Source organism: Bos javanicus, chromosome X, assembly GCF_032452875.1.
Source record: "Bos javanicus breed banteng chromosome X, ARS-OSU_banteng_1.0, whole genome shotgun sequence".
Lineage (NCBI taxonomy): Eukaryota > Metazoa > Chordata > Mammalia > Artiodactyla > Bovidae > Bos > Bos javanicus.
Genome location: NC_083897.1, coordinates 93,306,175 through 93,323,426, shown reverse-complemented (window position 1 = coordinate 93,323,426; position 17,252 = coordinate 93,306,175). Strand labels below are relative to the sequence as shown.

General features: G+C 38.1%; 1 protein-coding gene across 18 annotated transcripts in view; it reads left to right on the top strand.

Annotated features, from left to right (window-relative positions):
* HUWE1 (HECT, UBA and WWE domain containing E3 ubiquitin protein ligase 1) overlaps positions 1-17,252 on the top strand; it is a 157,029-nt gene that overhangs the window by 85,111 nt on the left and 54,666 nt on the right. For all 18 annotated transcript variants that reach the window (XM_061410226.1, XM_061410215.1, XM_061410228.1 and 15 more), the window contains 6 exons: positions 5,230-5,287; positions 6,280-6,456; positions 10,167-10,412; positions 11,494-11,627; positions 12,596-12,690; positions 14,993-15,184. In XM_061410226.1, the coding sequence (XP_061266210.1) occupies positions 5,230-5,287; positions 6,280-6,456; positions 10,167-10,412; positions 11,494-11,627; positions 12,596-12,690; positions 14,993-15,184 (902 nt within the window). The remainder of the gene's footprint in view (positions 1-5,229; positions 5,288-6,279; positions 6,457-10,166; positions 10,413-11,493; positions 11,628-12,595; positions 12,691-14,992; positions 15,185-17,252) is intronic.

Here is a 17,252-nt window from a genome sequence, read left to right as displayed (position 1 = left end):
GTTTTGCCATACATTTACATGAATCAGCCATGGGTATACATGTGTTCCCTATCCTGAAACCCCTTCCACCTCCCTCCCCATCCCATCCCTCAGGGTCATCCCAGTGCACCAGCCCTGAGCACCCTGTCTCATGCGTCAAACTGGACTGGCGATCCATTTCACATGTGATAATATACATGTTTCAATGCTATTCTCTAAAATCATCCCACCCTTGCCTTGTCCCACAGCATCCAAAAGTGTGTTCTTTACATCTGTGTCTCTTTTGCTGCCTCACATATAGGGTCATCATTACCATCTTTCTGAATTCCATCTATATGCGTTACTGTACTGTCTTAGTGTTTTCCTTTCTGACTTACTTCACTCTGTATAATAGGCTCCAGTTTCATCCACCTCATTAGAACTGATTCAAATGCATTCTTTTTAATAGCTGAGTAATATTCCATTGTGTATTTGTACCACAGCTTTCTTATCCATTCATCTGCTGATGGACATCTAGGTTACTTCCACATCCTGGCTATTTTAAACAGTGCTGTGATGAACATTGGGGTACACATGTCTCTTTCAATTCTGGTTTCCTCGGTGTGTCTGCCCAGCAGTGGGATTGCTGGGTCGTATGGCAGTTCTATTTCCAGTTTTTTAAGGAATCTCCACACTGTTCTCCATAGTTGCTGTACTAGTTTGCATTCCCACCAACAGTGTAAGAGGGTTCCGTTTTCGCCACACCCTCTCCAGCATTTGTTGTTGGTAAACTTTTTGATAGCCACCATTCTGACTGGCGTGAGATGGTACCCCATTGGGGTTTTGATTTGCATTTCTCTGATAATGAGTGATGTTGAGCATCTTTTCATGTGTTTGTTAGCCATCTGTATGTCTTCTTTGGAGAAATGTCTGTTTAGTTCTTTGGCCCATTTTTTGATAGGGTTGTTTATTTTTCTGGAATTGAGCTGCAGGAGCTGCTTGTATATTTTTTAGATTAGTTCTTTGTCAGTTGCTTCATTTGCTCTTATTTTCTCCCATTCTGAAGGCTATCTTTTCACCTTGCTTAGAGTTTCCTTCGTTGTGCAAAAGCTTTTAAGTTTAATTAGGTGCCATTTGTTTATTTTTGTAAAGGCAAATTCTTTTATCTCCCTATCCCAGATAGTTGTCATGGTAGAAAAACTTGCAGTGTGTGCCGCCCCCTCCTCAAAAGTATTGTTTATATCCCTCCCCCATCCTATGCAAAATTCTTCAGTGAAACCCCAGACAAATTCTTGTCACCCGTGCCTCCATCTGTTTTCCAATGCCTTAAATGATAGGTAATTTTTTTCCATTAATTAATTTTGCATTTCCTATTTCCCTGCCTTAAAATGAGGCGGCTGCCTATCTTATTTCTGTCATTCATAGAACAAGTTTGCCTGTTCTAGAACATATAAATAGAATAAACGGAGTCTTACATGTATATCATACCTAATGTATATACTTTCTTATTTTCAGCTTTTGTTGCATAGTGTGGTTTTGAGATTCATCCGTGTTGTCTATCAGTATGTTGTTTTTTGTTCCTGAGTAGTATTGCATTGTATGAATATACTACAGCATTTATCCATTTGCCTGTTGATAAACTTTCAAGTTTTCAGTTTTTTTCCAGACTAAGACAGTGTTCTTTTCCCTTCTTGTTGTTGTTGTTTTCACTGAAATCAGCAGTATTTGAAAAAAGTGATTGTATTTGATCTTGAGACACAAGGTTTGTGCTAGAAATCTGGAATAAGGAAACAGGCACCAGGCACTAGAATCTACCCCAAATACATGGAGCTCTGTTCTACATTCACAGACATTCACCACAAGTAGTACTAAATACTTACTTGTTGGCCTCTTTCTTCTGCCTTCTAAATTGTTTGAGCTCAGCAAAACTGACATTGCTAGGGGTGAATATACTTGCCAGTAAGTAACCAAGCTTTTCAGTTGGGCACCATGGTTTATTTTTGTGATTGATTCCATTTATTTTGCCTAACTTAACCACCTACCCTGAACAACTTGAAAGAAATGTGTTATATAAATCCATGTGCCCTTTGAAACTTGAATGAAAACTGTTTGAATTTAAAGGCATCAAATGCAGAGAAGCAGTTTCCTGAATTGTGGCCCACTGCTGCTGCTGCTAAGTCGCATCAGTCTTGTCCGACTCTCTGCGACTCCATAGACGGCAGCTCACCAGGCTTCCCCGTCCCTGGGATTCTCCAGGCAAGAACACTGGAGTGGGTTGCCACTTCCTTCTCCAATGCAGGAAAGTGAAAAGTGAAAGTGAAGTCGCTCAGTTTTGTCCGACTTAGCGACCCCATGGACTGCAGCCTTCCAGGCTCCTCCATCCATGGAATTTTCCAGGCAAGAGTACTGGAGTGGCATGCCATTGCCTTCTCCATGTGGCCCACTGGAAGGGCTCTTTTTGCCAAAGGCAGCTGTGTCTCCTTGGAAGTGGGAAGAAAGACCTGATTTTCCTACCCACCCATCCACTCCCCTCCCCCCAAAAAGCCAAAACATGACATCTCTTTTCCTGTACCCGTGTACTATGACACTCAATTGGAATCCTCTACATCTGATTACGGGCTCCAGCATCCTAAATACACATGTAAAATTAAATTTGGGAATGTTTGTTTTGGAGAAAGGGGAGAAGCAGAAGTTTTTAATTTGACAGTTAACGTAAATTATTTCGTTCATTATAGGGATGCAGTCTTTCATTGTTTCAAAGATGCTATGAGTCAAAGATTTATATGAGGTTCAGTTCAGTTCAGTTCAGTCACTCAGTCGTGTCTGACTCTTTGCGACCCCATGAATCACAGCACGCCAGGCTTCCCTGTCCATCACCATCTCCCGGAGTTCACTCAAACTCATGTCCATCGACTCGGTGATGCCATCCAGCCATCTCATCCTCTGTCATCCCCTTTTCCTCCTGCCCCCAATCCTTCCCAGCATCAGAGTCTTTTTCCAGTGAGTCAGCTCTTCGCATGAGGTAGCCAAAGTACTGGAGTTTCAGCTTTAGCATCATTCCTTCCAAAGAACACCCAGGGCTGATCTCCTTGAGGATGGACTGGTTGGATCTCCTTGCAGTCCAAGGGACTCTCAAGAGTCTTCAACACCACAGTGCAGAAGCATCAATTCTTCAGTGCTCAGCTTTCTTCACAATCCAACTCTCACATCCATACATGACTACTGGAAAAACCATAGCCTTGACTAGACAGACCTTTGTTGGCAAAGAATGTCTCTGCTTTTGAATATGCTATCTAGGTTGGTCATAACTTTCCTTCCAAGGAGTAAGCATCTTTTAATTTCATGGCTGCAGTCACCATCTGCAGTGATTTTGGAGCCCCCAAAAATAGTCTGACGCTATTTCCACTGCTTCCCCATCTATTTCCCATGAAATGATGGGACCATATGCCATGATCTTCGTTTTCTGAATGTTGACTTTAAGCCAGCTTTTTCACTCTCCTCTTTCACTTTCATCAAGAGGCTTTTTAGTTCCTCTTCACTTTCTGCCATAAGGGTGGTGTCATCTGCATATCTGAGGTTATTGATATTTCTCCCGGCAATCTTGATTCCAGCTTGTTCTTCCAGCCCAGCGTTTCTCATGATGTACTTTGCATATAAGTTCAATAAGCAGGGTGACAATATACAGCCTTGACATACTCCTTTTCCTATTTGGAACCAGTCTGTTGTGCCATGTCCAGTTCGGATTTCCTTAAAACCAGGTAGTAGGGGGATTTCTGAGTTGATCATTTTTAGTATTCCTATACGATGTCCTGAGCCTGGAAGGCAAAAAGTTGACGATAGGGAGCAAAGTAGTTACTGAACAAGTTTGTTCTTGGAGTTTAAGAACCACTGTTTGTATGTTTTCTCTCTTGTTCTCTCCAGTTTCCATCTAGCAAGTGGAGAAAGTACCTAAGTCCCATTTCATGATAGTTACTTTGGCTCTTTTCCCTTTTATTTGGCTTCTTCAAAGGGGCAGGTATCTCCCTGGGCTAGAGCCACACCTGTAATTCTTAGTTGTAGAGATTCTCTCCCAAGAAGGTGCACTTAGGCTGGGGTGGTGTATAATTGGTGTAAGTAGCAGTGGTTCTGAGGTGGAGGTTTATAGTCAGGGAAAGGTTTGCAGTCTTCCCAGGGAATCCTTTCACTCCTGGCATATATATAGGTCCTCCCTTTTTACAAAGTACTTCCCCAGATTCTTCACTGAATGTGTTCACAGCATCCTACCCAAGCTCTCGCTCTGGATATTTTAGCTCTAAAGCCATTCATCATGCCTCTCCACTCTCTTTGCCTAGTCCTCATTTTGCTGCCAAATATCTTTATGCCTGGCAAATCTTTGTGCACATTTTATCTTGCTCAGAGGTGAAAATTACTAGTTTCTTGCCATTTTTTCTGCCTTCTCTCCCTACCTTTCCCTTCTTCTGTCTCTGCCCTTTTTTCCCAAAGGCCTATGTCCAAAATTTTCCTTATTTGCCTCAAGTTTTGTCCTTTCCTAGGGTTTATCTTTTAGTTAGATTTTGTTTTAGTTTGTGGGTTTTTTTCCCTCTGTTTATTTCTTAACAAAAGCCAAGATGGGCTAAAGACTGCATTTTCTGCAGCTGCAGCATTATTGCAGCCTTCTTATCTTCAATGTATCATTGAAGCATCTGAAGCAAAAGGAGATTATCACAATCTATGGATAATTCTGTGGAACAGTCTGTGGAAAAGGCGGCCTTGGGTGTAGCCTCCATCTTGGACTAACTTCATGTGTTCTGGATGATTGATAAATCTAAGCATGGAATCTTGACTAAAATTCCATTTCCTGCTCTTTATAACTTTAAATTTGATGTAAGAACATGTTAAGATGTTTCTGTATTTCTTTCTTTCTTTCTAGCTCCTTTCTTCAAGCAAATATTTAAATGGTCTCTTAATTGACCTTGCTTATTTTTAATATTTTCATATTGATGAATTCCTCTTAGAGTAGTTCGCCTAATTTAGAAGTTTCTTTTGAGATACATACAAATGCTGTGTTTGTGAAAGCTTGGTTTTTCCTTTTGTGCTCTCAACCTACTCAGGCTAGGAGACCTACCTTCAGAATTGATTTCACCTCTTTTCCTTTTTTTCTGGGCTGTATACTAAAGGATATGTCTTAACTGAGAGAAAAACCTGGAATTTCATTATTTCCTTTTCTTCTCTTTGCCCTCTTACACTGGTATTGTGAATTTCTGTGTAACTCACTCTTTTCTCCCTTGACAGGGTTGTTGGTACAGAGGAGCGTATTCCTATTCCCCTCATGGATTACATCCTTAATGTGGTAAGATTAATGGTAGGGCAAACTGAGTAAAGATGTGTGTTTTTCTGGAAAATGTGTGGGGTTACCAAATAATCTGATGACTTAAAACTGGGGCCCTTAAACTTCAGAGCAGTGGGAAAAGATGTACAAAACTTGTTCTATGAAATTGATTTGCCAAAACTTAGCTACAAATCCCTTTTTTGAAGAGTCCCAGTTTTCTATTCATCTCCCTTGGGAAACCAAACAGGAGGACAGTGGGCTTTGTTAGGCCAGTCTAGTATTATGTTCTTATGAATGTGTCCCAACATATTTTTTTCCTACTACTTGCCATTTTTCTCATTAACTTCTTTCTCTTTTACCAAAAAAAGAAAAATTTAATGTGGTGTTTTCTTTTAACTTCCTGTGTGTGTCACAGGAAAAAAAGCTTGAATTTTCCCAGAGTTATCTGTAAGGGGAAGCCCACTTAGCATTTGTTCTAGCCCAATAAGCACTTCCAGACAAGGCATCCAGAGATGGTTTCTCCTTTGGCTGTGTGTTTGTTGGCCATATTTTGCTTTCTTAACCTTTACAAAGTGCTTCGTTTGGTCTGAATCTGTGTTCCACGATTCTAAGTTTCATTTGCATTATGAGCACATTTGAAGGAAAGTATGATGTTTACTTCCAGGGAGAGGCAACACATTATCATGCAAGAAGCACTAAACAAACAAATTAAGAGATTAAACTTGATTCTGTCACTAATTCATGGTGTAGCCATGTGCAAAGTCATTTAGCCTCTCTGTGCTCTCAAATTATGTGACTTTAGGTATAGCTGAAAAGATAGATTGGGAAGAAGTTGTAATTACTCTTTATTTTCTAAATGTTTAGGTTTCATATAATATGCCTATCCCTTTGTACCTGATTATCCTAGAAAATCCTGATTTCATGACTATAAGATTACCCCATCCTTATTCTAAGCTAGCATTTTAGTTCCAAGTGTCAGGCTCTAACTTTTTTTTAAAATTTTCATTACCCAGATGAAATTTGTGGAATCTATTCTGAGCAACAATACAACTGATGACCACTGCCAGGAATTTGTGAATCAGAAAGGACTCTTGCCTTTGGTCACCATTTTGGGTCTTCCCAATCTGCCCATTGACTTTCCCACGTCTGCAGCCTGTCAGGCTGTTGCAGGTGTCTGCAAATCCATATTGGTAAGAAGAATCTGACCAAATATTTTCGTTTCTTTTAGAAATCAACTTTGCAATACTTCTATATACATGTTTTTACCATGGTCTCCCCTTCAACTAAAACATAATGAGAAATTTGTGGTTATGTACTGCAAGTGGATTTTGTGACTAATAGTGTGCCATGTTATTTCTCATTGAAAAGTCAAGTGTTCTTCTTCCCTGAGTTTGGTATGTAGGTCTAACATAAGAGTTTTTTCAAAGGGAAAATGTATCTCCAAGAAAGCTTTGGAGGTGGGTTTTAACACAATCTTGTATTGTTTCACCATGTATTTTTTTTCCTTTGTCAGGCTTGATACTTGTATATTTTAAGCATGGTTGATCTGTAGTTCATTGCTCGAATTTTGCCCTAAAAATGAAGTTGCTTTAAATAGTGGTAAAATAGACATAACATGATAATTACCACTTTAGCCATTTCTAAGTGTATATAGTTTAATAGTGTTTAGTACATCACATTGTTGTGAAAACCATCTCCAGATCTCTCTTCATCTTGCAAAACTGAAACTCTACACTTTAATAAACAGCTTTCAATTCCCTTCTCCCTATCAGACGCTGGTAACCACCATTCTACTTTCTATCTTGAATTTTGACTATTCTAGGTATGTCATATAATTTGAATTCATAAGGTATTTTTCTTTGTATAACTGATTTAATTTGCTTAGCATAATGTTCTCAAGATTCATCCATGTTGTAGCATTTGTCATAATTTTCTTTTGCTTTTAAGGCTGAGTAATAGTCTAGTGTATATATAAACTGCATTTTGTTATTGATAGACATTTTTAGTTGCTTCCCTTTATGAATGGTGCTGCTACAAACATGGATGTGTCCTCCAGACTCTGTTTGTATATATTGAAAACACTTAAGATCTACTCTCGTAATAAATTTCTGATATATAATGTAGTATTTTTTATATATTATATATAATTAGCTAATTATAGTTACCACATTATACGTTAGATCCCCAGAATTATTCCTCTTATAACTGAAAGTTTGTACCCTTCGACCAGCATTTCCACAACATCCCCCAGCCCCTGACAATCACCATTCTACTCTCTGGTTCTGAGTTTGACTTTAAAATTAGATCATACCTGAGACATTGCTTTCAGTTTTTTGGTTATCTACCCAGATGTAGGATTTGCTAGATCATTTGGTAGTTCTGTTTTTAATTTTTTGAGATACTATTATATTATCCACAGCAACTACACCATTTCACATTCCAATCAACAAATTCTCTGCATCCTCACCAACACTTGTTATTTTATAGTTTTTTGATACTAGCCAACTTAATGAGTATGGCATGAAATCTCATGGTTTTGATTTGCATTTCTCTGTTGTTTAGCAGTGTTGAGCATCTTTTGTGTGCCTGTTGCCCACATGTCTTCTTTAGAAAAATGTCTGTTCAGGTCCTTTTTGCAAAACAGTACATTTTTTCCCCCAAAACAGTACATTTTATTTGACAACAGACTCTACAGTTTGTCTCAGTTGTGACATATGTAGATGGTTTTAGATTGTTTTTTGGTGGTCAACCATACTGAACAAGATTTTTCAATCTTCAAAACAACCAAGGCTCAAAGAGATTGTATGTTTCACTTCAGTTCACAAGTGAACTGTGTGTCCTCCATTTATCGAATTATTTTTGGCATAGATTTCCCTTTGAGGTAAAAGGGTAGAGATGAAGCCACTCCCCAATCTCAAAGAAGTAAGGTGTTGCTGGCTGGTGTTTCTCAGCAGGCTGGCACATCTGTGTATTTCTTGTCTAATTCTTCTCATTGGCCTGGAGCAGCTCTTCACATTTTCTCTAGATAGCCTAGCACTTTTTCACCCCTGGTTGCCTGATGGTTTCTTTCTCTCATAAGCCTAGAGCTTCTAGGGATAAGGCAGAGCCCATTTTTTAATCGGGTTTGTTTTTTGTTGAGCTACAGGAGTTCTTAATATATTCTGGATATTAATTCCTTATCATAAATGATTTTTAGATTGTTTTCTCCCATTCCATGAGTTGCTTTTCACTGTGTTAATAGTGTCATTTGATGTTGAAAAAGGTTTTAATTTTGATGAAGTCCCAGTTTGGTTTTTGTGGGGGTTTTTTGTTGTTTTGTTTTTGTTCTTTACTTTTCATTGCACATGCTTTTGGTGTTATACCTAAGAAATCACTGTTAAATTCAGTGTCATGCAGCTTTTGTCCTATGGCTTTTTCTAGGTGTTTTATAGTTTTAGCTCTTACATTTAGGTCTTTGATCTGTTTTGAGTTGATTTTTTATATGGTATAAGGTAACAGTCAACTTCATTCTTTTGCAGTTTTCCCAAAACTATTTGTTGAAAAGATTGTCCTTTCCCTATTAACACCCTTGTCTTGGTAACCTTGTCAAAAATCATTTGACCATGTATGCAAGGTTTATTTGAGAACTCTCTAATCATTGGTGTTGATGTCTATCTGTCTTTATGCAAGTACTGCAGTGTAAGATAGTTATATCTATTTGGGATCCCTAGAGATTCTGTATGAATTTTAAGAGAGATTTTTTTGTTTTTGAAAACAAAAGCCATTGGGATTTTTATAGGAATTGGATTAAATCTTTGACATTTCTTTGTTAGCTGAGTTGTGCAATAAGTGATTTCTGCTAAAAATCAGAAATCCAATTTCTTGAGGACTTGGAAAGATCCATAATTGTGACATTTGCATTTAATATTTTATTTTGTTTTTCTCTTCTTTGCAAATACTTAATTCAGTGCTATTCATAAGAGAGAGGGAGAAGGGAAGCTGCTCCATGTTTATTGTACCTTTAAGATACTGTGAGGTTGGATAGATTTATTTAAAGCCATAGGAAAGGCACATAAGCCCTCCTATTTGAATGACAAGTGATAGTGTTCACTGTCAAGATTTTTCTTCAGACTCAAAAAAACTTTATAAGGGCCATATAATCCTTGAGTCATCTCCAAAATAAGAAAATGCCTAGCTAATGCCTCGGAGAAGGTGATGGCACCCCACTCCAGTACTCTTGCCTGGAAAATCCCATGGACGGAGAAGCCTGGTAGGCTGCAGTCCATGGGGTCGCGAAGAGTCAGACACGACTGAGTGACTTCACTTTCACTTTTCACTTTCATGCATTGGAGAAGGAAATGGCAACCCACTCCAGCGTTCTTGCTTGGAGAATCCCAGGGACTGGGGAGCCTGGTGCGCTGCTGTCTCTGGGGTCACACAAAGTCGGACACGACTGAAGCAACTTAGCAGCAGCAGCAGCAGCTAATGCATATCCTAGACTTGTCTCTCTTAATTGTGGTAAGAAAAAAAAAAAAAAAACATTTATAACAATGGTTCATTTCCATGCTTTGGAACCTTACCTAATATTGCTCCCTATTGTGCAAAATTTGGAATTAATTGTACAGCATGGAGTTCTTGCTATAACAATATTCCAGTTTGGCCATCACAATCATGTTAAATTTGATTGACTTAACCACATTTGAAAGCCTCTCATTTAAGAGAAGTGATGTGCTGCTCTAAAAGGAGGTGTTTAGGTATGTCATACATGCATTCATATTTTGGCTCCACCATTTACCAGGTGAGAGACCATGGCCAGGTCTAAAATTTGTGAGTCTTATCTTCCATTTCTTTCATTGTGACTATTAAGACATATGCATATGAAGTTTATTGTACGTTAATGCTTTAATTATTATTATTTCAGACACTGTCACATGAACCCAAAGTCCTCCAGGAAGGTCTCCTTCAGTTGGACTCCATTCTTTCCTCCTTGGAGCCCTTACACCGCCCAATAGAATCCCCCGGGGGCTCAGTGTTGTTGCGAGAACTGGCTTGTGCTGGCAATGTTGCTGATGCTACCCTCTCAGCTCAAGCCACACCTCTACTACATGCACTCACTGCTGCCCATGCTTACATCATGATGTTTGTTCATACTTGCAGGGTTGGACAGGTAAGAATTATCTTAAGGGTGAACATGTTGGTTTAAAGTCAGTAAAATACCTAGGCCATATACCTGGTATCTTAGTGTACTTAGAAGCAGTTCTACCTAGGCTGACTGGTAAGTTCTTTTGGGTTGGGTGATTTAAGGGTTATGCTTCAAGTTGCTGTCTAGTTTCACTTTCCCTTAGTATGTTTTTAATTGGATGTAAGGTGACAATATAACTTGTTTCATGAACTGGACCTTCTTGAGAGTAAAAGAGATTGAGATAAATACAAGCGTTAATAGATCTATAGCATTTTATGATGCTTGGGCCTTGGGGATGTATAATCACCCCTCTTAGCAAGCAAGCCTCAATTTGGTGCTCATCTGGCCTTATTACTTCCTAATCTTTCTACAAATGCATGTAGACTTGATAATACAATGGCAAGAGGGAAATTTGACCACAGAACTTTTTAAGTCAATGGTAATTAACAGATTACTAAAGATTTCCTAAATATCAACCTCTATGTTTGCACAGCATGTGAGGCTCCTCTTGTGCTTCCAGAAAGTTGAGGTTGTGAGAGGTTGTTTTTTGAGTGTTCACAGTTTTGCTACCTTTAGTTGTCAATCTAAAGATTAATGGTGCGTTTTTAGCTGGCCTATTTTATGCTGTTGAACAGGAGTGTGTTCTTTGAACAAATATAATTAGAAAGCACAATTATAAACTATCTAGAAAGTAAATTATAAAACAAAACTTTATGGGTTTATTTATTTATTGAAATAAATGGGAAATAACAAGTCCCTTTTCCATCTAAAAAATTTGGAAGCTGTCTGTGAATCTGTAAAACTGTTTCTTTAATTTAGAAAAACAGAGTTGCCTATGACTCCTGTTTTACGTCTTACAAAAAAACAATGAGATCTTAAAGATAGATTGTAAATATTAAAAGAGAATACCTGTGATCTTCAGTGTGGAAATTTTGATGAAGCTGATAGCTCTGAGAATAATGAGGAAGGAAAAATAGAATCCCTTATCCTTTTAAATAGCTGAAAGTTCATTTTGATCATTCAGAGGGCATCCCGAAGATCACCTTCTTTTTCACTTTGGTTACAGAGTGAAATTCGTTCCATCTCCATAAACCAGTGGGGCTCTCAGTTGGGTCTGAGTGTTCTGAGCAAGCTGAGCCAGTTATACTGTTCCCTGGTATGGGAAAGCACTGTCCTCCTCTCCCTCTGTACCCCAAACAGGTAAGGGAATGAATGGTCATCTCGTTTATTATCTCTGTTGTCTATCCCAACAGAGAAACTAAACTTAATGAGCCTGGAGGATTGCTTTGGTTAAGGATAGAAAGGTAAAGAGTTCAGAGGCTTTCTTGTTTGTCTGAGTTCATTCAGGCTGCTATAACAAAATCCACTAATTGGGTTCTTATAAACAATAGAAATTTATTGCTCAGAGTTTTGGCGGCTAGAAGTCTGTGTGGTTAGGTGAAGGCTGTCTTCCACATTGTAGACTTGTCATTGTATCCTCACATGGTGGAAAGGACTATGAATCTCTCTGGGGCCTCTTTTTATAAGGGCTTTGTCCCATTCATGAGGGTTCTACTTTTAAGCACCTATCAAAGGCTTGGACTTCTCTGATGACTCAGATGGTAAAGAATCTGCCTGCAGTACAGGAGACCCAGGTTGATCTGTGGGTCAGGAAGATCCCCTAGAGAAAGGAATGGTTACCCACTCCAGTATTCTTGCCTGGAGAATTCCATGGACAAAGGAGCCTGGCAGGCTACTACATTCCATGGGGTCACAAAGAGTCTGATATAACTGAGTGACTAATATGCACAGAGACTTTACTACTAATACCATCATCTTGTGGAGCATTAGGATTTTAACATTTTAATTTTGTGGAGACACAAGCATTTAACCAGTAGCATTGTCCTTCCCACTTACTAGCCAAAGGGCTTGCTTACAAATGTGTTGTGCATCTTTGATACGATATCCCAGTTATGCTGTGTCAGCATGGTGGATGTTTACAATTTGGTCCTGTTGTTAGACAGGTCTAAAGACCAAACCTCTGGAATTCCATCATTGCAAATATTTTATTAGGTTAACTTACCTGCTGTAGGAAGGGAATGGTGTCAGTTAAGCAGGTCAGAGATCAAGCACAACATAAAAAAATGAGTTATCAGAAGTTTTATTGCTCACTGTTTCTCTTCTTGCAGCTTGCCATCTGGGTGTGAATTTGGCCAGGCAGACATGCAGAAACTGGTTCCAAAGGATGAGAAGACAGGTACGACCCAGGGCGGAAAAAGATCAGGTAACTCCAAGAAACTTAAAATCCAAGCCATTAATTTTTTTAAGTTCTGTCTCAGTGTCTTCATAGGTTTGTTGTGAAAATTTAGTTAGCTCTATCATCTGTAGTCTTCAGGCTTTTTTCCATTCATTAGTTTTTAGTTATATATTTTAAACTATTTTCAGTTACTTTATAAGAAAATATTCATATCCACAATGATAAAAATTAGAAAACATAGTAGAAAGAAGAATAACCAATATTTATACCACAGAAAATATTTTGAAAGTGTCTGCCTAATCTTTTCCCCTGAGGATATGTTTTATTAACATAGTTGTGATTGTCTTAGACATATTTTATAGATCTCTCTTCACTTAATATTAAGTGCTATGTAAAGGTACCATGAATTAACCATTCCCTATTAAGTTTCTAATGTTTTGAAAACTGAACATCTTTATGTATTTTTTTGCAAATGTTGAGGTTGATTCTTAGAAATTACTATAGGTTGAATGGAAAAAACTGTATTTTTAATTTTTATTAATTTAAATGTAACAAACTATTATTCTGTTCAGTTGTTGAAAGACTTTAAAGTTTGTTTGGAAAACCTGGGTGTATGAATTGGTTTTTTCAATCGTATGAAATATAGGTCAATTAAGGAAAATTGAATATCTGTGTTAAGATGTACTATAAGTGTAAAATAGATACCTTTTAAAATTATTTAGTATAAAAATGTATAATCTCATTAATTTTTATATTTGATTATATGTTAAATAACAGTTTTTATTATATTCAGTTACGGTATATTAAAAAATTACAGCTTTTTTTAACTTTTTAAGTGGTTAGTAGAAATTTTTAATTATCTATGTGGTTCACATTATGTTTCTATTGCACAATGTCGTTTTAGAAAATAGCTTTTATATTATATTAAAATAGAAGTTCCAAATTGCAATAAACAGAAATTATACAATTTGGACTTCCCTGGTGGCTCAATGGTAAAGAATCCACCTGCCAATGCAGGAGACATGGATTCAATCCCTGATTTGGGAAGATTCCACATGCCATTGAGCAACTAAGCCCATGTGCTACAGCTGCTGAGCCCATGTGCTATAACTACCGAAGTCCGTATGCTCTAGAGCTGGTGCACGGCAGCAAGAGAAGCCACTGCAGTGAGAAGCCTGTTCTCCACAACTGAAGAAAAGCTTGCAACAGAGACCCACCAAGTGGAAAATAAATAAAATTAGAAGAAGAAAAAATCATACAATCTTCTGACCCTAATGGAGCAAACCTAAAATTAATAAAAGCAGATTTTCTAGAAAGTTTTTTTCTCCTATACTCTGTATCAGGGAAAAAATAAATTTGATAAACTATTTAAAGAAAATGGTGAGACAGTTCTATATATAAAAGCCTATTAACTATGCTTAAAAATTGTATTGAGATTACTAAAAATAGAGAAAATGCTAAGGAACTAATAAAGCAGACATAAGTTATGAAATAAATAATGACATATGACAGCTAGTTATTGTATTGGGGGAGAATGGGACAGAATTAATAAGATATACACAAACTTCTGGCAAGGTTAATTTTGTAGAAATTTCTAACCAGAATTTAGAATATCAAGTTTTGCCAAAGTGTACCAACTTTAACTTAAAAAATAATTTACTAAGAATCAGGAACAAAATTAGACTCTGGCAAAGAATTGCCTTGCATAACAATTTAGATATATTTTTCCCCAGCAGTTTTTTCCACAAATTTAACAAGGATAACTCCATTTACACATACAGTTTTTTCAGAATATTACAAAGAAAACTTGGTGATATGTTTTATAGATTGCCTAATGTTGATTCTTAGATCTAAGAGCACACACGACCACCCCAAAGAAGACATATCTCAAAAATTTAAATTCTAGGAAATATATTTCTCCAGTAGTGATCTATGATGTCTGATTTGAGTTTATTAATGAGCTGTAAAATTCTAGCAAGGTGTGTGCCTTGAGAGTGTGGGTCACCATGCACATTGTATGTGCGAAGTTTCTGAGTCCTGCAGTATGCTTACAGTCTTCCAGGGTAGCCCTGGGTAAAGACTTTTTAACACGCTCCCATTGGAAGATGGATGTCAGTGTTACCTAGTTAGAAGGACTCCAAGGAAAGAAGCTTATCAGTACAGTTTTGTGTTTGTTTTTTTTTTTTACTTTTCAGATTTAGGAAGTTGTGGCCATTTAAAGAGTAACAAGCACTATATATAGGTAGCTCTCTCTTGGGACTCTTCAGAACAGGGAACCAGTTAAGTCCTGGCTTACCATGGTCTTATTGTTCCCCTCTTATGGCTACAGATGGGGATCAGGATGGAACCACTGGAAGTATGGATGCTTCTACCCAGGGCTTGTTGGAAGGCATTGGGCTTGATGGTGACACACTGGCTCCTATGGAGACAGACGAACCTACTGCTTCAGACTCTAAGGGCAAATCTAAAATCACACCTGCCATGGCTGCCAGAATCAAGCAAATCAAGCCATTGTTGTCAGGTGAGTGATTCTCTTCCTTCTGTCTCTTTTAGAGCCCGGTATGGCTGTATTGTTTCCTTTTAAGGAAATTTTAAACTTGGTGGCTCATTTTCAGGTATCTGCTATGTGACAGGCTCTGTACTAACTGTGAGGGAGACAGAGATGAGAGAGTGGCTTTCTGAAAGCCAAATCTACCCCTCCTTTTCTTTCTACTCTTCTGCTACTGCAAATGACCTCTGATCCTACCATTTCCCTGAACTGTCTCACCAAGGTATCTAACCTCCTTGTTGCTAAGTCCACTGGATACTCTTCAGTCTCCTCACTTTTCTGCATCACAATGGTTGACCTACCAGCTCTTTCTCAAAATACTCTTTTCTTGGCTTTTGTGATATTAAGCCCACCTGCTTTCCTGTTACCTGTCTGGCTAGTGTACTCAAGTCTCCTCTTCCTTTGTCATTCAAATGTAGCTGGCAAGTAACACAGTTGATTTGTGTTTTAATAGTTACTTTGCCACCTCTGTGGAAACTACAATAACATGATACAAGACCATATTAAAGATGTGCACTGGGGACCTCCCTGACGGTCCAGTGGTTGAGACTCTCTGCTTCCACTGTGGAGGGTGCAGGTTTGATCCCTGGTCAAGGAACTAGGATTCTGCATGCTGTGCCGTGCAGCCCCTCCCCCAGAAAAATGCACTGGCATGTCTTTGCCATCTTTCACCCCTTAATTTTTGGGGAACCTATTTTGTATGCCTACACCAATTTTGTATGTTTGCCACTTTATGACCTCTTACTGTGAAGGAAAATGAGGACAACTGGGAATTGGGAGTTCTGCCCAAAGGAAAGCAAAACATGGCCTTTGGTGCTTCCATGTGTTATTTTAAACCCTGCTGAATTTTACATTCCATTCTAATTTGCTTAATTCTACTCCTTTGTTTTAATTTGAAAGTCTACCTCCACTTTCCCCATATTGAAGGAAAATTGACCATCCAAGAAGATGCTGATGTTTACCTCTCCTTTTTTTGTTACACCTCTGAAACCTTTGAACACTGTGGGGTTTCTCTGTGGGCCCAGCCCATGCTTTTGATGTCTGTTTCTCTGTGCTTACTGGCCTTTTGTTTTTCTCTTTTATCCTTGCTGACTACTTTTAAGCCACTTTGCTGTCTATTCACTTGAAAGCAGTGGTGGAAAAGTAAAAATTTAATGTTTACATGCATTAGGCTTTCAAAGTCTGGGCACGCCCAACCTCCAGTCAGGTAGTGCAAGTATCTGTAGCCTATTCCTTCATTATAATTGGGAGATCCTAATGTGGTTCGATTAGGAAGAAGAAAGGCTTGTTCCTTTCTTAAGCTTTATATCTCAGAACTTACTGAGTTTGAGGGGAAAGGTATGATATGTGGCGCCAATTCAGGTAGAGCCAATTTTTTCACAGTGGGTTCATATGTTGTTTAGTTGCTAAGTTGTGTTCAACTCTTCTGTGACCCCATCCAGTCTCCTTTGTCCATGGGATTTCCCAGGCAATAGTACTGGAGTGGGTTGCCATTTCCTTCTCCAGGAGATCTTCCGAACCCAGGAATTGAACCCACCTCTCCTGCCTTGGCAAGCAGATTCTTTAGTACTGAACCACCAGAGAAGCCTGGGTTCATGTGTATATGTATGTAATTAAGAGATGTGCTCTGATTCAGACCTAGTCTTACCTCTGGATTGTGATGAAATGTTTATTTCAGAAATACTGTGACAGCATTTTCATTTGTGATTTTAAGAGTAATAAATATTCATTGTAGAAAAGGTACAGAGAAATGTTTTAAGAAAAACAGGAAAATACCCATGTTTAGCTATAGTTTCTTTTTCTATAAATCTCCTTTTACATGTTTTATTTGGATTCTACCTTTTTGGTTCAGCAATATATACTGAAAAGCATCCTACAAAGATGAAAAATTGAAATACTTGTAATCTATGTAATACCTTATTAGATTTTTATAAGAAAGCCACTTTTTACATTTTTATGCTTTTCCAAACAATCTTTTTTCCTTTGGGGACCATACATTTAATGTTGGTATACATATGATGTTCTTTTCTGGTCTAGATTG